Source organism: Crocodylus siamensis, chromosome 9 (genome assembly GCF_052110815.1).
Source record: "Crocodylus siamensis isolate JL-2025a chromosome 9, ASM5211081v1, whole genome shotgun sequence".
In the NCBI taxonomy this organism is placed as follows: Eukaryota; Metazoa; Chordata; order Crocodylia; family Crocodylidae; genus Crocodylus; species Crocodylus siamensis.
Window position 1 is genome coordinate 73,945,782 of NC_143403.1, and position 21,385 is coordinate 73,967,166.

The 21,385-nt window shown below is 61.8% G+C and overlaps 1 protein-coding gene across 4 annotated transcripts in view; it reads right to left on the reverse strand.

Annotated features, from left to right (window-relative positions):
- TTC28 (tetratricopeptide repeat domain 28) overlaps positions 1-21,385 on the reverse strand; it is a 270,751-nt gene that overhangs the window by 15,806 nt on the left and 233,560 nt on the right. For all 4 annotated transcript variants that reach the window (XM_090062067.1, XM_090062070.1, XM_090062068.1 and 1 more), the window contains 8 exons: positions 16,013-17,354; positions 14,815-15,338; positions 13,581-13,690; positions 13,311-13,440; positions 12,870-13,088; positions 9,359-9,524; positions 4,987-5,127; positions 2,283-2,427 (listed from right to left, as the gene is read on the reverse strand). In XM_090062067.1, the coding sequence (XP_089918193.1) occupies positions 2,283-2,427; positions 4,987-5,127; positions 9,359-9,524; positions 12,870-13,088; positions 13,311-13,440; positions 13,581-13,690; positions 14,815-15,338; positions 16,013-17,354 (2,777 nt within the window). The remainder of the gene's footprint in view (positions 1-2,282; positions 2,428-4,986; positions 5,128-9,358; positions 9,525-12,869; positions 13,089-13,310; positions 13,441-13,580; positions 13,691-14,814; positions 15,339-16,012; positions 17,355-21,385) is intronic.

The following is a 21,385-nucleotide window of genomic DNA, read 5'->3' on the forward strand; positions in this document are numbered from 1 at the left end:
GGTGCAGCCCCTCGGGCCTGTCCCTCCCTTCTGGGCACAGCCTTAGAGAAGGGCACAAGCACCTGACTCGTCAGCAAGAGGAGGGCAGGGAGCAAGACAGCAGGGCAAGGACTCCTGTGTCTGCCGGCTGAGAGCAAGCAGCCAACGGCTGCTGCAATGATCCCGCAGCTCCGGTGCCTCCTCCCCCGCCGTGCCCATGGAGCAGATCCCAACACGCAGTGGGGGCTGCCCCACGGGAGAAGGGGCTGCCCAGGACAAGGGCGCTGGAACTGCAAAGGGCTGGGACCTTCCTTAGAGCTGCAGCGCCAGGGTCTCTGATCCCACGCGCACCTAGCTCAGCTCTCCCAGGCCTCCAGCATGGCAGCAGGGGCATGCCCTGGTGCAGCCCGGGCTGCGGGCTGGCTAGAAAGTGGCAGGGCACGCGAGTGGTGCCTGGCACTGCTGCAATCACTTCCCAGGGCATCTCTGAGCAGACAGGACTCCCTCCGATACCCCTGACCACATGGCTGACAGTGACCTGGGGACCTGGCATGCCCCTGCTGCCCACTTCCCAGGCCCGCATGACATCTCTCAGAGGCAGCTGCCTCAGCAGCGCAGCCCCCTCTCCTCTCCGCCGGGGATGAGGAGGGCTGACGTGATGCGCGGCGACGGGCGATGCGCAGGGCGGGCTCCTGCAGACGATGGTCCCGGGGTGGCCGCCAGGCTGACAGCAGAGGACAGCACGTTCGGAGGCAGCGCGCGCCCCCGGGGCACGAATCGCAGCAGGCTGCGACGCGTTGCCCGGGGCGGGGGATCGTTCCACTCCGCTTCCCTGGCCCCGGAGCCGCGGCCCTGCTGCCGAGCAGACAGTTGTTCAAATAATTGCAAGCCCAGCGTGACGGGACTAATCCCTGCAGTCTGGAAGTGGCTGCGATTTTTGCCCTGGACTCCTCCTTCCACTATCTGTACTGAAAGGCTGAACCCCCCCAGCCCCCTGCTCCATCTAGGAGCCCCGCAGCCGGCTGGCCTCAGCGGTGCGGCACTGCCCTCCAGCGGCGCACGGAGGAACCGGGGACCTAGCTGTGCACCAGGCTTGGCATCAGGGGGCAGAGCTGAGCAAAGCCAGCAAGGAAAGGGAGCCTTTTCTCCGGCCTTCATGGGTTTCCTGCTTCCACTAGCACAGATGTCTCCCGACTGAGCGTGCTGTCAAACCTCTGACCTCCGAGATGTCAGCTGCGTGTGTGGGGCACCTCCCGACCCACCCTGCAGGCCTGTGTGAGCCCGCCGGCACCGTCACAGCCCCCTTGTCCCGGGCCAGCATCGCAGACCTTCCTGAGGCCGCAGCTGGCAGGAGTCACCCTGCCAGAGGAGACCAGGCATCAGCTCGCCCTCCCTGCCTCTCGGCAAGACCCTATGTCAAAACTGTCCTCAGCTGCTGAGGCCCCCGTGCTGTGTTGCACATCAGTGACCTACCGCTGACCCCTCCAGGTCATCCCCGTCTCTGGGGCCAGGGCTGCAGCCAGTGCCCTTCGGACACCCAGAGACCACGTGTTGGGGAGCAGAGATGTGATCCACGGCCCCTGTCTGCACGCTGCCAGCAGCGGCGAAAGGAGCGGAGACTCACGTGCCAGAGGCATAACTCATGTTTCCCTGGCCTCGGCACAGGGTATAAATCAGGCCAGGCTACTAATGCCCTCTGTGAGTGCCGGGTTAGGATGCTCCTGTGGCACTGTCGCCTCCTTGGAGGAAGGACGCAGCCGAGGCTGAAGGTGCCGCCGGCCACGGGCAGCGGTAGGCAGAGCTCCGAGGGGGATGAGGGGAAGGGATGGGGCCACAGCCGCCAAGGGCTTGGAGACCTGGCGAGGGCGCGGGAGCTGCAGACAGGAGCTGTGGTGGGAAGCCTGTGCCCCCACGTCCAGTGCACATTTTTGGGGACAGGGAGCTGACCCATCAGTGACCACGAGCCACCCAGTGACCCGCTGGGCAAATCACTCCTCAGCCCAAGCTCAGAGAAGCCCCGGTCACAGCGGTCAGCACCTCGCACGGAGCCGCAGGGCCTCACCCTCACCAGCCTGAGCTCCCAGGGCTGCCCGTGAGGAGCCAGGCATGGACTTGACCCGTCCCAGCACCATTCTGGGGTCTCTGAGCAGGATCCGCTGCCCAGGCCTCCCTGCTACTGGCCAGTAGGAAGCCTGGAGCAGAGGTGTGCCAGGCTGGGGAGACAGGCACGGTCCGGCTCTGCATGCCAGGCCCAAGACCTGGCCCCCGCAGGCTCCCCCTGTCCTCCCCAGGCATGTACTCACCCCCTCCATGGGCCCGATGAGCAGGTCGTAGAGGGCCCGCAGTGGGGGCTTGCTGAAAGGGGCCTGGCGCCGGGGCAGGGAGGACGCCCCGTCCTTCATGGGCGACATGGTGCTGCTGAACAGGCTGGTCATGCTCTGACAGCTCCTGTGGAGAGGAGGCAAGCAAGAGGTTATGTGCGGGCACAGGAGAGCCAGATCCCCCTGACCGCCCATGCAGGCGGGGCTGGGTCCCACGAACCAGATCTCGGCCCGGCTGGATCCTCCTGCTGAGTCCCACGCGGCGCTGAGCAGGGTGGCATCGAGAGCAGGCACTGGCACCGGGCGGCTGGGGCACGGGCAGGGGAGGCGTGCTCACGCTCGCTGCTGCAGAGGGGGGCGGCTCTCGTCCCCCGCGCTGGGAGTCAGTTGCAGCCCCATGTACACCCATGCCCTGCCGCCACGGAGAGCAGCCCATCAGCCCCCAGCATCCTCGCTGCCGCGGTGCAAACCACCCAAACACATCTGCCCAGCACCTTCTCCTGCCAACGGCTCCCAGGGGCTGGCTCACCAGGCAGCATGGGGAGGAGCAGGGGCCTCCGGGGCCCCTGGACGTGGACAGACACAAAGCAACACGGGGCTCAGGCTGCGCAGAGTCCAGGCCAGGCCTGGGGCCGACGGCCGCACTGCAGGTGCTGACCCGGCCTGAGCCTCAATGCCCCGCAGCGGCCCGGACGGACGGAGCCTGGCCTGGCAGAAGCACAGTGCCTGCAGATGGCACTCGCGAGCCTCTCGCAACCATCAGGCCTCGTTTCCTGGGGAGCGCGATTGCTCTAATCAGCAGCAACGCCGTCACCTTGAAAGGACGGCCGCGAAGCCACACAGCCCTGCTGCCCCGGCTCGCCACTCAAATGGGTTTTTATTAGGCCAGATCTGAGGCGGCAACATCAAAGATTGATGTCCCGGCCCCTTGTGCGGGCAAGAGACACCGAGCAGGATGGGGGGAACAACAGTCCCTTTGTGCAAGCCCAAGAGCACTGGCACCTCCTGCCGCACACCAGCTCTGCCCTGCCAGGCCCTGCTGTGCCAAGCCAATACTACCCCTGGGGACCTCCCCCCTGCATACGGGGAGCCCACCCGCTCCCCGCTGTGGGGAAGGGGGAGACCGGGGCTCGGGGTTGCTGCATCTGCCCTTGTCTGGGGACTGCATAAGCCCCAATGCATCCCCGGTGCAAGCCTGCTGCATGCCCTGTGTGCACAGGACAGACCCATGGGCGGGAGCACGAGGCCCCACAGAAACCAGGGCTGGTCTCCCGCACGGACACTGTGCTGGGGGTGGGAGCGGGGAAGCAGCCCCTCGGCTCGGCTGGGCTGCGCTGCACCCACGATGACCCTGAGGCGGTCAGAGCGCCTGTGCACCCAGGGGTGCACCGTGCGCACCCCAGCCGGCCCCTCACTCCGGGCAGCAGTGTAGCCCCCTCCCCACAGCCACACCCCAAGCCTCCAGAACCTGCCCCGACTGCCGGGACCCACAGACCACCCAGGCCTCGGCCCGTGCTCAGACGGCCCCACGCTGTGTCTAGCTTGGCACCGGACCAAGGAGATAAGGGCCCCTTGGCCAGCGCTTTTACCTGCTTCCCAGGGCCCCTGCCTAGTCCGGGGCAGCCAGACACCTTTCCGCTGTCTTATCAAGGCTGAAGCTGCTTGTAGGGGCTGGCTGCATGGCGCTCCCCAGCCCCAGCACCACAGCCTCGCCCAGCTTCCGGCCTCGGGGGTGACCGCCTCACCCGGGCTCCAGTGGCTGCAACGGGGGATGTTGGGGCCTCCTGGCTGGCCGGCTGCTGCAGCCACCTGGGCCCCGCACAGGCATGTGCTCTGGGCACCAGGCTGCCCCTGGGGCAGCAAGGGGGACGCCCCCCCAGAGGGCACAGGCTGCCCCCCATGCTCAGATGCTACACGGACGCTGCAGCATCTTCACTGGGGTGCAGTGACCCCGTGCACTTCCAGCTCAGACACCTGCTGCGATCAGCACGGGGCGCGAGAGGCTGAGATCAGCCGGTGCTATGGAGCATTCCCAGCTCATTAGTGTGATAGTTAAAATTAATGGGAAGCAAACATTTGCAGCCTGCAAACAAACAGCACGCCCAGCACCCAGCTGCACCTCGCTGCTGCAGGGGCCAGACTGCCGGACCGGCTGCCTCAGAGCCGCGCACACCGGAGGGGTTGGAGATATCAGGGTGCCAGCTGCACACACCCCACGACAGCCCTGGGGGACTGACCGCAGCCATCTCGCTCCCTCCACTGTCCCAACCACCTCCCCGACACCTGGTCAGTGGCCGGCCCTGAACCAGATGGCTCTGCTGGCAAAAACCAGGGCCAAGTCCCCCAAGGACGTGAGTGTCCAGCAGCCACCCTGTCCCCCGACACCACTAACTGTGGGTCAAAGCCGAGGAGAAAGCCCCGCTCGTAGCAGGCTGCCAGGTCCCTCCCGGGCCTCCATGCTGCAGGCTGGCGTGGCCGGGAGAGCGATCCCCGACGGAGGGGAGCCAGGCCCCCGCTCCGTGAGGACGGCAGCACCCCAAGGACTGCCCCAGCCCCCGCACCTCCTCGGAGGCAGTGCTCCCGGCCCAGCCACGGCAATGGGAGAGGCACGCTCGCCGCTCCCCTCCAGGCTGGGTGACGCTGCCAGAAATCCCTGGCTGTGCCGGCAGCAGGCCCATGCGCCCACCTGTTGACGAGGTTGTTCCTGCTGACCATCCTCAGGAAGCCAGTGGGGTCTGTCACCGAGTTCAGCTTGCTGTTCATCTCCTCGAACTGCTGGTCCATGATGTCCCCGGCCTCGCTCTCCGTCTCGCTGCTGGCACAGGCTCTGCAGGGGGACAGCAGGGAAAGGGGGTCACCGGAGCTCCCTGGCAAACGTTCGCCAGGGCCGAGCAGGGAGAAGGGGGAGCAGTGCGGGGGACCTTGGCTGGAGCCCGTGTCAGGAGAACTCCCTCCCTCCTCCTGCCTTGACATCCTCCAGGGGATTTGCCTGTGGCCCACCTGATGGATCCTGGATCCCAACGCTCACACCTGCCGCAGGCCCTAGGTGCAAAGCCACAGCCTGATGCAGCGAGACTGGAGCCCCCACAAGTCTGGGCCGCCTGCCATGCCCTACCAGCCCAATCGGCAGCTCCAGCACCAGCTTCCAGCAAAGCCAGGGCACGCTGTTGCACCGGGCACTGCTCCGAGTGGCGGCGAGAGGGCGGAGGTACAAAATGCGCACGGTCACCCGGGAAGAGGGCAGCAGGAGACAGCAGCTCGCTCTCAGCACTGCCACCCCGCACCACACCTGGTATCCCCCCCACAAACTCCAGCCTCTGGAGCCTTGCATCCTCCCATGAGTCTCAGCTCTCGCTTGGGACCAGGAAACACATTCGAAGCCTGTCCAGCTGCGGAGAGCTGGAACGCATGACCCAGAAAGGCTCCAAAAGCAGTAGAGCAAGTATTAGAGCGCAGCATTGTAATGCTTGGGCTTTCGGGATCGCTGGGATGGCTGGCACACTGGCTCCCCAGATGAGGGTGTGGGATGAGAACGCTTCAGTGCAAACAGGGAGCGCACATGATGCTGGCAACCAATATCTGGTTACAGCGAATGCGATGGGAGCCCACGGGCACACGAGCTCCGGGCCCCTGCCTTGCACAGGCTCGTTGCACAGCTCAGGATCGAGTATCCCCTCAGAAGGGGTTTTCTAGTCTTCTGCTCCAGCGCCACAAAGAGCATTTCAGAGCTGGGAATTCCTGTAACCAGGGTTTGCACCTTCTTTCCTTGTCCTAATAACTCTTCCCAATGAACAAGTGGAGCTTTTTAATTCTTTGCATGAGAGTATGCCTCAGCCTCAAAGCCTGTGTCCTTTTCCCAGCTCAAAAGCTACAGGAACCACATGGACTCCGCCAACATCCCTCCCCTGCACGGACACCTGGGCAGCCCGGCAGAGAACAGCTACAATCAGCAGTCTTGTAGGCACGCAATGCCTGTTGCCACCGAGCTACGTTCTGCTGGTCTCTGTCCTCCCGTTCTCCCTTCTGCCTTTGTATCAGTCAACACTTCTGGGAGCCCAAACACTTTGGTCTCTGATTTTTGGGGATCACCTTCTCCCACCGCTCGCAACCCACACGGGTCACATGCGGCTCTTGGCGTGCTTGCATTCTGCCCGTCGAGCGGTGCATGTTTGTGTTACAGCCTACTGCTGCCAAGATTTACAGCCATCGGGGCAGTCTCTGCAGACGGTGATGCGCTGAAGAGACTGCCCAACTTGTTTAGCTTTTCCAGGATTAAGTTAATAATTTTAATGCTAACAAAGCTGGCTGGAAAGTCTCAAGGAAATGGAAGGACCCTCAAGTAATTTCTCTAGCAGCAGATCAGGGTTTTACTTGGCGGATTTCCACTGAAAGGCAGAAACTACGTATCCGGTTTTCCTATGGTCCCAATACCTCTGCCTCCCTGTTCAAGCTCCTTCCCTGGCTGGCAGCGCCCTGGCCAGGCCTCTTTCCAGGAACGCGGGTGACATTTCTGGTCGGGTTGGACTGGAGGCCAGTTGCTCCAGCCAGGCCTGCAGACTACGCAAACTCAGCAGCTATTGGGAAGAGATTTCCATTCATAAACGGCTCATAAATTGTGAGCCAGCTGCCAGGACTCTTCCAAGCAGCCCATGAATATTCAGAGCCTGAAAGTCCTGGGCTATAATTTCTGTCTCCATTTATGAGCTTTCCTGGCGACAGCACCTGAGCTGAAGTCATCACGGGGCCAACCACTGTCACAGGCAGGTTGGGCCTCTGTGGCTCTGCAGACTGGTCCCTGCGAGCTCTGCTGGGACACGGCTCCCCGTCCTGGGCTTTCCCTGCCACTCACTAGGGCCCACGTGCTCCTCCGGGCCTCGGGCACCAGCCCGGAGACTCGGGTGGCTGAGGCCGGCAGGTGGACTGCAGCTCCCTGGCTCGAAGAAGGGCTCCAGTGGCTGAAGCAGCAAGGCAGAAGGGCGGCGCTTCGGCAGCAGAGACCTCTGGGCATGTCTGTTCTCTCCCTGCGTGGGGCCGGGGATGCGCCGCAGACCGTGGCGCCAGCGAAGGACACACGCGGCGCAGGCACCAAGTGAGAGGCCGCCGGGTGTGCTACAGCCGCCAGTCCCAGCCATTGCATCCCTTCGGACAAGCCGGCGGCAGGGAGTTGGTACCAGGCGCTGGGAATCCCATCCCTGCCGGCGGCTGATTAGCACCACTGGAAAAGCAGCCCCAGAACAAAGGGCAGCACAATTACCGAGCGCGGCAGCGAGAGCAGCTTTGTGTCGCCAACACGTTTATTGGAACTGACTGACTGTTAAACGCCAGTCCCACCTCTCCCTGCCTACTACGAATCGCACATCGTGTTATTAGTGCGAGCTCATCAAAGGCTAATAACAGGCCTCTGCTGTCTGCGGCAGCCCTAGGAGCCCTGGCTGTGTCGCTTCAAACACGTCACCTTCATTAAGTGCAATTACGGACATGGCTGCGGTGCCAGGGTGCCCCATGGAGTTGGCTTGTGGCCCTCAGGGCTGTTGCCCAAACCTGTGTAGGCAGGAGGGTGCTGGCGTCTCCGCATGGAGAAGAGGCTGCATGTTCCAACATTGTAACCCACCCCCCGCACACACATTTTGGGTGATGTTTTCTTCCGGGTCCATGACAACCAGAGGCCAAGCCAGCATGGGGAGGTGCCCTCGCCAGGGCCTGGCTCCGCTCAGCCCCTCCCGGCACGCTTCAGGGCCTGCATCCGGCACCTCCCAGGACCCCCCGTTCCCCGCAGGGACCTCGCCCCCAGGGGCTCCCAAACTCCTGAGCAGCACCTGCTCCTTGGCTCTGTGCTGCAAGCTCCTCTCTGTGCCAAGCAATCAGCTTCTTGGAGGACCTGTCTTCTGGGTGATGACCCCCCCTCACCTCCAGCAGCACCTGGCTCTCAGGGGTCAGGCCCAGGGAAGCTCCGCCAGGGCAGAGTCCGTGGCTTTCCAAGCTTGCAATGAGTCAGTTTGTGCCGTGGGCAGATCCCGTGCACACAAGGCTGCTGACACACGAGCCGGGCCCAGGGCGGTCCTGGCTCTGGTCACTGTATAGCCTTCGGGGCACCTCACTCAGCACCAGGCAGGTTGCCCGCAGCTCTCGGTGCCACTGCGACTGTCCAAGGTCACAACAGAACGTGCAATCCAGGCACGGCAAAAGAGCAAGCTGCTACCTCCCTGCCAGAGGTGTCCAGCACCACTTCGCCTCGAACACGCTCTCCTGCCTGCGGGCAGCGACTCACCCGCTCAGAGCACAGGCAGCTATGACCGCACAGCGGATTTCAAAGAGAAGCGAAAGACCCACCGTCTCCTTTCCAGCAGCCCCCCTACATGACCAGTCTGGGCCCAGAGCAGGTGCATGGGCGGAGACATCCCGGACGCCGCTCCGCAGACTGAAGTGTTTGCAGAAAACAACGTGTCATTCGCACATAAAAGTACCAACACCAGAAGCGCTTGTGTGTGCAGCCAGCCGGGAACCAAAACAATCTGGTGTGGCTCATCAGGCCCATCTCAACTGAGAGCACAGCTTGGATTTTGGATATTCATGACCAATCCACAGAGCAAAAAATGTGCGAAGACATTTGTGTGGCGCATCTGAACAACAAAGCAATGGGAGGAAGGCGTGACCTGTTTGCAGAAACTCGTGAGACGGGCTGCTTACTGCCAGGTCTTTGCTCTGCTCTATCCCTAACGCTCTCCCAAGATTCACCAAGTCTCTCCTGAGCAAGTTGTGGAGGGAAAACTAATGGAGCTGGTAACTCTGAATGGCATCTGCTCACACACAGCAGTGATGAGACATCCAGCTCCCTAACGTGAGGGCGCAACGCCCGTCCGTACGCACAGAGCTATTACCTGCAACACATATGGCTGAGGATGCACAGCGAGGCAACCTTATGGAGGCCCCCCTGCAGAACTGGCCCACACACTCAGAGGTTTCAGAGTTCCCGGGTCTCAGCTCACCCCAGGATGCATGGATGGATAAAGGACTTCCAGGACGGAGGGAGAGAACTAACATGACAACCCCAAACTCACCGGGTGTAGTAGGAGTCCACGCCCAGTGCCTCTCGCACACTGGAGATGTACACCTCCAGCCCGGAGCTGGTGGTTGCTTGGAGGTTGACGCTGCTGGCTTCGTGGAAGTCCCCGGTGCTCTCCGCCGCGCTGTCCCCCAGGTAGCACTCGTGGAATTTCAGGATCCCTGCAAGGAGACATGAGGCACCAGATGATCAACACGGGGAGGGAGCAGGCTGCCAGCAGCCACCAAGGGAACCGGGCCACTATTATGAGTCCCAAGGGCCAGGAGCCTCCCCCAGAACCGGAGCGCATCAGACTGTGCCGCATCGCCACAAGACTTTTCAAAAGCCCATCCAACACGCAACAGCAGACTTTGCACCTAAAATCTGGTTCTGTGCTTTTGCCGGCGATGGCTCACGGCAAGAAGGCTGAGCAGGACTTAACTGGACATTCTGAAGGCACCTGCCATTGCAGCAACCTTGTCTAAATGATCAACCAGAGGTTTCTCACTAGCCTCTACGTGGGCAATTCACACTTCAAAAGCAGCTCACAAGAAACACCTGTCAAGAATCACATCAATGGGGCACACGAGGCCCAAACAGTGAACAACAACGTTGTCACTGCAACAGAGACCCCTGGCACCATGAAGGATCCTCGTTGCACCCGCATGCACAAGAACGTGCTAGGGGACAACAGAAGAAGTGCATTAATGCACATTAAAACAGTGCAGCCAGAACTTGACAACCACGTGAGGAAACGACGAAGGACGTGGTTGGACCAGGCACATGCTATGCCACAGGAATTCAGCTGTTACTGCCAATAAACCTTCCCCCATTAACCTGCCCCTCCTGATGCTTCATGCAGCAGCCCCACAGCCTGCAATCCATGGGACGGCTGCTCCCACGATCCATCTGCTCTGGTGACACGAGCAAGGGGGCAGCAGGTCCCTGGGAGCGGCAAGGGGCATGAAGACACCCAGCTGCCCTCCCCAGCTGCATCTGTGGCTGTTAGGGAAGGAAGCAGAGGCTGAGTTGGGGCACAGAAGTCGCCAGCTGAGAGGTCTCCAGAGTCACCAGGAGGTGAGATGACCCCCGTCGCACTCATAGGACTTGCGGGGGGACAGCGGGACTGAGGCAGATGACGTGACCCTCTTCCTGCAGAGCTGGATGGGCCAGGCCTGCTCTCCGCAAAGGCACTGCCTGGGAGTGGGGGTACCTGCTTATGGATCACAGGGACAACATCTACGCCTGCTTGCCAGTCTGGCTGGGCTCTATCGCAGGAAAACCGCTGGCATCTTGTTCTGCAACGTATGCGGCCAGAGAGGTCAATTGCCAGATGGAAACATCCCTTTGCGTTGAGCTGTCAAGTCACCTCAGGCACAAGTCATCGGAGAGGCATGACTAGCCAAAAACACGTCACCCCGGGCAAAGAAGTCTGCCTGGGAGGGTTCGCTTCACGTGCTGCAGAGTGCGCGGTGCCATCTGAATTAGCGCTCTTTGTCTCTTTCGCTTTTCATGGCAAAGGGTTACAATTATTAAATTATATCCAGAAAGAACTTATGAAGATTTATAGTCATCGCTTTATTAGATAATGAACAACAGCTGCCTGCAAAAAAGGATCCTCTTCAAATTAATCCTCCCTGCTCCTCTGCGATAAATGTTTCCACATTCATGTGAAGAGGATTCAGAGGATCAGACAGTGAGATGGCGTATCAGGAAGCCGGGACGCCCGTCTGTTCTTGGGAATCCACTTCAATGAACACACACCAAAAGCTTTTGGAAGTATAAAGCACAGAAATGCAATTAAAGCGGGGACTCTTTTATGCATAAAAGCTTCTCTCTCGCTGCCGGCACGCTTGGAATCTCATTACTGCTCTTCAAACTGTCTGTGGGAAATCCAGGCAGGCTGGATGTAGAAAAACAGATACACTAAGCACCTAAAAACTTTCCTATTCCCAGACGAACGTCAGAGCCATGGACGTGCCCCTCTGTCCCGAGGCTCCTTGCCGTCACATCCTGCGCATGCCAGAGGCCCCAGCTGGTCTGGTCCCGTGTGCCAGGCACACCCCCGACACAAATCTTCATAGGGGCAGATGTGTCCATAAGCACGAGGACCTTGCCCAAATCAGGGAGAGGCCACGTGAAGTGCAGGGCGACTGAGAACAGGACAGGCAGGAAGCATAACGTAGGCTCAGACCGGGCACCAGGAGGAGAGAGAGAGCAGAGGAGCCCAGAGACCACTGCCAGCTGCCTGCAGGGACCCGAGATGGTGTCTCCAGGGGCACCCTGCCCCGAGGCATCACCAGATCAGGCCCCTCTGGTCCCATCCCCTCCTCGAAGGCCGACAACCTGGCCATGACCCACAGCTCTGGCAGGGAGGGCAGGTCTGGCAGCAGGAACACGAATAGGAAATGTATGAATAAAAAGGGGCAAGGGAAAGCACAGCCTGATCGTGCACAAGAGGCTCTGGAGGAGGCAGGAGAGCAGATACTTGCAAACAAGCCCAGGGCAGCAAAGAGATGTGTCCGGGCTCTCTGCAAACAGCACTGAGAATGAGCCTGGGCTCCTGCCCCCACAGCAGCTCCAGCCCCAGCTCATGCCCCCACGTGCCATAGAGCCAACACAGCAGGGATGCCAGACTGATGGACCTGGCACCCAGAGTCGGGTACTGCCGGGTGCTGTGGTGTGAGCCTGCCCAGACACAGCCTCACCAGCTGCTCAGCCCTGACTAGGGAGACCCCCTCTCTAGGGCTGCGGGGGCACCCAGTGCTGTGCTGCCTCCGCCCTTGGTCTCTCTGATGAGGCTGCCCAGAACGCATGTAAGAACTGAGCCGAGACCCCCCCCATCCCTCTCGACAGTGCTCAGCGGAGACGCCCTTCACTCTCTACTGTCTGGAGACCAAGTCCTTCACTGCAGGAGCCCCAGTGACAACAAAGGAAGGAGCTACAGCGGGACGAGATGGGCCCCGAGGCCGGCGTTCAATGGACTGCCCTCAAGGCGGGGGGATGCATATCCCATTACCCATCCCCTGAGCCCGGCTGCCTCTTGATCCCACACACACAGATGATCCTATTCTCTTCCTCCTCGTGGTAATATTAGATAAAGGATGAAAGGAAGCTCCCCACACAGCTGCCAGTCCCTGCGCACAGGTGACAAAAGCTGCATTCACTCTTTATCCCTGCAACTGAGCTCCTACAAAACCCACCAGGATTAAGTCTAATTCCCAGGGAGAGCCGAGCCCTCGTCTCTGCTCAGCGAGCTGAGCTGTGGGAACGAGGGCAGAGAAAAGCAGTCGGAAGAGACACCGTGATGCTATCGCCAAGCCAGAGGAATAAGGACTTGGTGGCAAAATACAGGCAAGACTCCATCAGCACCAGTGGGAGCAGATGGTGGTGCCCGTAACCCAGGGCCTCGGCTGGCACAAAGCCGCAGACTCCCGTCTTGGCTCTGATTTCGAGGCTTTTACCTTTGCATGCCAGCTCCCCTTGGAGCCGGCATGCTCCGGCTCCAGCTCATGGAGGGTCCTTACCTGCCCCGGGGGCCAGCAGCCAGCTGTACAGGTATCCTGCAGCCAGCGAGTAGTAGAGAACAAGTCCCCTCTGCCCATTCACTGTCTCCAGGACCTGCTCGATGGTCACTGGAGAATACGGGTCGGAGTCCTGCTGCCCCGTCTGACGCTCCACCAGCAGATCTGCGAACGCCCTTGTCCTCCCTCTCTCTGCCACAGCCAAGGCTTCATCGTGGTGGCCTGAGAAGAAGAGCAGCAGGTTAGTGATGGCAGCTGGGCCCAGCCCCCATACAGCCCAAAGGGAGCAGAGCAGCGATTGCCCTATCCAAACAGGGCCCTGTGAAGAACCACCCGCAGGTTACAGGTAGGGAAACTCAGGCACAGGGAGGGATGGGATTCAGGAGCAGAGGTCAAACCCCAGAGCAAGCAGAGAGCTTGGCCCCACGCCCACGAGCCCCTTACCCAGGCTGACAAGGACCCGTTGCAAGGCCTGGTAGGACGACGTCTGCAGGTCGAAGAGCGACAGCTTGTAGTCGGTGCTCAGCTGCGCTTCGTGCCGGATGGTCTCAAACAGCGCAGACGCCCTGTAGAGCTGGGAGGGGAGAGGGACCGGGTGATGCCCTTGGCCCCTGCTGCACCAATGCGCTCTCAGCTGGGCAGGGCCGCAGTCTCCCCAAAGTGGCGAAGCCCGGCCACGCGGCAGGGGATGAGAGCAGTCCTGCCACAGCCTACCTGGTGCTGCGACTCCTCCAGGTTCCCGCTCGCCCAGAGGGAGAGGCCCAGGCCATGGCGGATTTTGGCTTCGTCCTCTCTGCGGCCCAGCTGCTCCGCCAGCCTCAGGCCTGGAAGGGAAGCAGAGTGAGCGGGACCCCGAACAGCGCAGCGGGGCTGGGGGCAGCGGCTGGAGGGAGGCACCAGCACGTGGAGCACGAGAGACAGGTGTCTCATGTCCCCCCTGCCACAGGCCGTGGCACACGGGCCTCCATCACACAGCCCTGATGCTGCAGACAAGCCAGGCCGCGCTGGGCGGACTAGTGCCACCAGAGCCATTGCCCGTCTCCCACCTGGGGCTGGAGATGGCTCTGGTAGCACTGCCGCTGTTGTCCCCAAGGCAGCAGCAGGTGGGGCACCCCGCGGAGCAGCGCTGCAGGGCCTCGTGCCCGCTGCTGCCACAGGAGGGACCGCGTTTCATTCCCCACCATCGCCAATTGAACTGAAATCCCCTCGGCTTGCTGCCAAGGTCAATTCCAGGAAATCCAGGCTAACTGGAGTAATTAATCTATCAGTCTGCGGCAGAGCTCCCCGCGCTCCCTCTGCTCGCCTTCTCCATCGTGCTGCTGCCACCGGGAGCAGACGCCGCTCGGGCCTGGGCCGCGCTGCAGCCCCACAGGCTCCGCGCTGGCTGAGGCGACGGCTGCCTCCCCTGCGGCCGCTCCACGTGCCCACGCTCTCCACCCTCGCCTGCCTCGCCGCCCCGCTCGCACGCAGGCTGAGAGAGCACCGGTTTACAGGTCTCATTCCTACTCGACGCCTTGGAGGAGGAGGAGCTGGCTCCGAGGCCACGGGAGCCAGACCCTGGTACGTACAACCTTTGTGCCCTGTCGTGGGTTGGAAAGTCACCCGAGGAGGAAGTCTCCGAGACAGGTCAGCTGAAGCCTGCCAGGGTCAGGACTCGGGCCAAGCTAGTCCCGAGGCCTCCAGGAAGGTGCAGACCCACTTCTGCTGCTGGTTCTTCTGTGAGACTCTGCCAGCCTCGACCGGCTACCGCACAAAAGCCTGTGGGGCTTGGCCGCCGGCAGGGCAGTGCCAGGGTGGAGCGTGCTGGCGGCTGCAGAGCCTGGCATCACAGCTATGACATGCAAGCACACGCTTGCACACGCTCTCTCGCCACCCCCTCAGCCGTCTCCGCCCTCCACCCCGACGCCCCTTGCCCGCCCTGTCCCTCCGTGGGCACCGGGCTGCCTACCTTCCTGCAGGTACATGACGGCCTGCGAGTAGTTCTGCAGGGCGTGGTGCGTCCGCCCAAGGCTGCTGTAGGACAGCGTCTTGGCCACCAGGTCGTTCATCTGGGCGGCGATGCTGAGGTGCTGCTCCTGGTAGACCACAGCCCTCTCATAGGTGCCCAGCGACTCGTAGGTGAGCCCCAGGTTCCCGTAAGCCCGGCCCTGGCACGTGGGGTTGTTGGTCTCCTCGGCGATCTGCAGGTCCAGCTGGTGGTACTGCAGCGCCGTGTCGTACTCGCCCATCTGCTGGTAGACGCCCCCCAGGCCGCAGGCCGCGTCGCTCTCCAGGGCCCGGTCCTTCATCTCCCGGGCGATGTTGAGCTGGCGCTCCAGGCAGGAGATGGCCTGCTCGTAGTTCCCCAGCTGGCTGTGCAGGCTCCCCAGCTCCCCGTAGGCCTGCGCCTTGTTGAAGGCTTCACCCAGCTCATGAGCCACCACCAGCCGCTTCTCGAAGCACACGAGCGCCTGTTGCAAGCTGCCCATGGCCCTGCGGGGAGAGCAGCCACGTCACCCCGCATCTGGGCCAGGATGGACCCACCTTCCTGCCCTGCCGGGGCTACAGCCCGGGTGTCCTGCAGCCGGCACTGGGAGGGAGGCCTCCCCTCTGCTTCCAGGACTCCCAGAAGGGCCACAGCTGCTCCACTGCATGCTGCGTCGGGGCCACAGCAGAGCTCGAGCAGCCTTACCCTCAGCCCCCAGCCAGCACCGCTGTGCCCACTGTGCCCCTTCTACACCGCCCCCCCCCCCCCCCCCAACACATGCCCGTGCACCCCGGGCACCTGCAAGCATTCCGGGACATGCCCAAATATGTGGATGTGCATCTGTGTACACACCTCCTGTGCCCACAGCCAGCAACATGTCCCCTGTGCAATCAGCCCTACACGCACACAGCATGAGGGGGGCATGTGTGCACACACCTCCCTCCTCACACCCAAGCGCTAGTGCCCCCCCTCGTGCTGTGTATGTGTGGACGTCCAGCACATGGACTCGCTTCCACATCTCGGGCCAGTTCCCTGGTACCAACCCATGTGGGGAGCGTGTACCCCATGTACCACACGTGAGACGGGTTTGTGCAAAGCACGGCACGCCCCACAGAACAGAAGCACCACCCCGGGCACGTCCACCATGTTTTTCTCAAGCCCAGGCCCTGCGGGTGGTTACCTGTGCCCGTTTCCCAGGCCCCGGTAGGCCTTGGCCTGGTCCTGCATGCGATTCAGGCTCTGAGCTACTGACAAGTACTGCTCGTAATACTTGATGGCTTCTTCGTAGTCCCCCAGTGCCTCATAGCAGTCCCCCAGGTTCCCGTAGGCCCGGCCTCGGTCCAGCACCGCCTCATTGCCGCTGAGCTGCTGCAGCATGGCCAGCTGCTGCTCGAAGTAGCCGATGGCTTCCTCCATGACGTTCATGTTCATCTTGGTGATGCCCATGTTGCCGTAGACCTGGGCCTCAATGCTGGGGTCCTTCAGCTTCTGCCCAAGCTCCAGCTGCTCCTCATAACACTTGAACGCCATGGTGTACTTCCCCAGGGACATGTACACAGCCGCAAGGTGGCCATGGGCTCGGCACTCGCCAGGCATGTCCCCCAGCTCCTGGTACACCTCCAGCTCCTGCGTGTGGTAGCCCAAAGCCTTGTCGCACTTCTGTATCATGCGGTAGGCAGAGCCCAGGGCTGCGTAGGCGCTGGCCTCCAGCCTCCTGTCCTTGACATGATGGGCCAAGCTCAGCTGCTGCTCGTAGAACTTTATTGCACCATTTACATCCTTTTTACAGACAAAAATGTCCCCCAGGTTGCCCAGGGCGCGGAATTTGGCCTGGGAATTGTTCAAGGACTGGGCCAGGGAGAGCAGGTACTTCTGGCACTCCTCGGCCCTGCCGAAGTCCGTCAGGGCCTTGAAGGCCAGGCCCAGGTTGCAGTAGGCCTTGGCTTGGCTCAGCTTGTCGTGCAGGTCCTTGGCTAGGGCCAGGTCCTGCTCATAGTACTTCACTGCCTCCTCATAGTTGCCCAGGCAGTAGTGGGCATAGCCCAGGTTGTGGCAGACCTTCCCCTCGCCCTCCATGTCCTGCAGCTCGGGGGACAGGCGCAGGTACTGCTCGTAGTAGGGGGCAGCCTGCACGTACTCCCCGCGTGAGCAGTGGAAGTTGCCCAGGTTGCTGAGGGCCCGGGCCTCGCTCTGGATATCCCGCAGCTCCCGAGCAATGTTGAGGTGGTTCTGGTAGTGCTGCAGGGCCCGGTCGTGGGCACCCAGAGCCTGGTAGGCCACCGCCAGGTTCCCGTGCGTGGAGGCCTGGGAGGCCCGGTCGTTCACCTCCATGGAGATCTGCAGCTCCTGCCGGTGGTACTTCACTGCCTGGTCGTACATGCCCAAGGCATTGTAGGCATTGCCCATGTTGCCGTAGGCCCTGCCCTGGGCGGCGTAGTCGTTCAGCTCCTGGGCGATGGACAGGTGGGTCTTGTGCAGTTTCAATGCAGTGTCATAGTCGCCTTTCATCTGGTGGATTATCCCTGCAAAGCAACAGGAGTAGCTGAAACCATTGCTACACTTCCCTGCAGCCCCAGGCTTAGTCCCCAAACCGCCCCCCAGCATGACCCACGGCTACCCGCACGCCCTGGTGCTCTGCAGGACGCATCCTCTCCCCTTCCCAGCCAGGCGCTGGAGTGCCACACCTGGGCTAGCCCCTGCCCTCCACACCCGGGGGAGAACCGCCGCTCCCCTGGCATGGAGGAACCGCAGCACTGAGGCGGCAGCGAGGATCCCGCTAGCACAACTGGGGGCCTGGAGTGCAGGGCTTCAGGACCCCAGGGCACAGAGACCCAGGACGGCAGATGCAGCAGGTCCCAGCACCAGAGCCAGCAGGCAGCCCTGGGGGAAGGGGCAGGGAGGCATGGTGGAAGCAGGGACAGGTGCTTCGTCTGTGCCCACTCCACCGACGGCCCGCTTCGTTTCCGCCGCGATGGGAACACGCGGACGGGTCTAAGCCGAGGGCTCTCCGGACAGGCCAGCACCCCACACGGCTCTGCCAGACCCCCCTCCATCCTGCTGCTGCTTTCCCAGTCACCCCACAGTCCTCTCCCGCTCTGCCTGCCCTGGGACACTGAGACCCTGCAGCCTCGACCCCGTTACTCGGTTCCCAAGGGCCCCGTTCCCGCTGGGCCAGCCCTCGGACCCCGGGGTGCCCACAGGAAACCAGGGCCGGCCCTGCCCTCTCTGGGACCCAGGGCCCAGCCTCCAGGGTCCCCCCACTGCACCCTCCAGCCTCACGGTCTCCAGTCTGACAGCCAAAGCAAGGAGAGGAGACACCGCAGCATCCACCGCCTTCACGGGAGAGGTGCGGGTGTGAGCGCCAGACGCCCGCCCGGCCCTCCCGCAGGGTCCCTCACCTGGGGCCAGGGGGCCTTGGCCACGCCAGCGACCTCCCCAGAGCAAGCCCGCTGTGACGCAGTCACGGGAAGGGTTGGAAATGCAGCCCCCCGTCTGGGCTAACGCAAGACACTGCTGAGCCGCACGCAGCAGCTTGCCTGGGAGGGACGGGAGGGCCCGCACTGCTCGCCCCACACGGCTGGACATGGTGGGTGCTGGGCGAGGGAGAGGTACTCACCCCATCACAGCCCTCGGCTAGACATGCCAACTCCCTGGAAAGGGCAGCTTACGGACGTGGTGGGAAAAGCGTCATGACGCACAGACCCCTTCCTCGCCAACTGCTCCGAGCGGGGCAGCCTCGAGGGAAAACCTGGGGAAGTCAGTCCGATCCCACGCTCACCTCTGCAGGCAGAGCCCCGCCTGCGCCTGCGTCTGCCCTTGCTAACACAGCAGAGGCACCGAGCACCGGGGAATCGCCTCTCTCCCAGATCTGTCCTGAAGCTGCAAAAAGCAACCGCGCTAGAAGGCAGCAGCAGCGAGCTCCCCCTCCTGCGGGACAGAAACCAACGGAAAAATACCACAAACGGCTGGACCCAGACACTCCCAACGCGAGGCTGGCAAAGTGCGTCCTCAGCCGCAGAGCCGACCGGAGGCGATGGATAGCCTGGGTCAGTCTCCCTCTGAGGTTTCTGAAGCCAAAAGGACAAACTTGGGAAACTCATCAGTGAAGCCAGCTGGTGACTGAAGACCTCAGGGACTTGAACGTGGAGGGGACCACGGGAGCAGCAGTGGAGCCTCGGATGGGGGAGAGTAGGGGCGGCCTAAAATTAGCTGAACACTTTGCCTTAGTTCTCAGTAAGCAGGGTACTGAATACGGGCCCGGAGGCAGGACAGCCTGCATGGGTGGGAGAGATTTTCATTTCATAGATTTCATAGACATTAGGGCTGGAAGGGACCTCGGGAGATCATCGAGTCCAGCCCCCTGCCCAAAGGGCAGGAAGTCAGCTGGGGTCATAGGATCCCAGCAAGATAAGCATCCAATTTACTCTTGAAGGTGTTCAATGTAGGTGCTTGAACCACCCCCGCTGGCAGACTGTTCCAGACCTTGGGGGCTCGGACAGGAAAGAAATTCTTCCTTATGTCCAGCCTGAAACGGTCTTGCAGGAGTTTGTGACCGTTCGACCTCGTCATCCCTTGGGGCGCTCTGGTGAACAGACGTTCCCCCAGATCCTGGTGGTCACCCCTGATAAACTTACAGGCGGCCATCAGATCACTCCTGAGCCTGCGCTTTTGCAGGCTAAAGAGTCCCATGGCTCTCAGCCTGTCATCGTAAGATCTGTTTTCCTGACCTCCGATCATGCGCGTGGCTCTCCTCTGGACTCTCTCAAGCTTCTCCACATCCTTTTTGAATTGTGGAGCCCAAAACCAGACGCAGTACTCCAGCTGCGGCCTCACCAAGGCCCAGTACAGGGGGAGAAGGACATCCTGGGATTTGCTTGAGAAGCATCTATGGGTGCAAGCCAGCGTTTTGGTCACTTTCCTAGCCACAGCATCACATTGCAGGCTCATGTTCATCTTGTGGTCAGTCATGACCCCAAGTCTCTTTCTTTCTTTCTTTGGAGACAGGCGACTCTTCTGGCATTGTCCGCACATAGGTCCGCACCCGGGCCCACGCTCACTGTTTCCCAGTCACCCGATCGCCCAGGGATGCTCCCTGCACCCATGCTCCAAACCCCATGCCCGCAGGAGCATCCTGCATCCCACGTGGGCGCTAACATCCCACAGCCGCATGCTCGCCCTGCCGCCTCCCACACGGGCCTCAGGCCAGTGCTCAGCCCGCCTCACCGCGCGACAGCTCAGCTCAGCGGGGAGCGCCGCACCAAAGCGTGGCAGCCTGGAGAGAGCAGTCACCAATCATCCTGGACCGGAGTGGCTGCTGCAGGGCGTTAATGAACTCATCAATGAGGCTCATTGGAGGTAAAAGCACATTCGTAAATCGCTTCTTCACACAGCATAAATGCCTCATTAATCCTAGAGGCATCAGGCCTGGGAATAAAACCCGGCCCCAACGGAGCACAGTGCAGTCAGTCAGGGAGGAGATGGGGGCTGCAGCCCATGGCCACGTCTCCAGGGCTTGCAAAACTGAGGGCAGAAAGCTCCCAGACTGACCCGGCTGAAGGGCAGGGTGCAGCCGTGTCGAACGGGGCCAAACCTGCCACACAGGAGCTGGCAATTCCAGGTGCGTCCCCTCCCTCTCCGCACCCTGCCCCCACCCGAGCTCCAGGGACCCCTGCTCTCCCCCGCTGCGTCCTCGTGTCTCCCCGCACACCGAGCTCTGGCCACTTGGCTCCGGGCTGCTGCCCCCGGATGGCTCTGCCAGGGCCAGCCCCACGGCCCTCTGCACATCTGCTCCCATAGTCTCAGTCTGCAGCAGGATGCACCTCTCTCCATCTGCCCCGCACCCGGGGCAGTGGAGCCTGGTGTGGGTGCCAGCACTGCAGCCATAGCCAAGAACAGTGGCAAGAACGGCCCCGTGGAACAGCAAAGGACCATCTGGGGCTGTCCTGAATCCCAGGGGTTTTTGAAAGCACTTGGGCGGCTGCCCTGAAGCATCCAGAAAGTTCAGGGCGGCCTTCCAGTACCGCAGGGTCCAGAGCAAGCACGGGATAGGCTGGTGTTCCCGGGAGGCACAGGGAAAGCATCACAGTGACGCTTGCAATGAAGAGATAAGTCTCAGAAATGACCAAGGCTTGTCCTGCTACGGGAGAGGAGAAGGTTTTCAGAGAGAGGCCCCTGTGCGCCTGGCGACCAGGACTTGCTCTTGCCACGCAAGTGGCAGGAGGTGCCTCTGAAGTGCAGCCAGCCAGTCATTCCCCATTTCCTCCCTAGTTGCCCCCGTCCCTATGCTCAGCTCCTCTGCAATCAGTTAGCGCCCTGCAGACTGCAGGGCCCAGGGCTTCCCCTCCGGGACCAGAACGACACGTCCCAGAGCATCTGTCTGGATGCAGAGGCTGACGAATGCACACAGCACCAGGCTGGGAGACAGCCTGGTCACATGGCACACTCCTCCCAGCTCTGGCACACGTGAAAACACAGGCGGTAAAAGGCATCAGGGAACTTACAGAAACAAGTGCGTGATGCCCTAACCCTGCCCTGACTCCCTCAACGGCAGGCG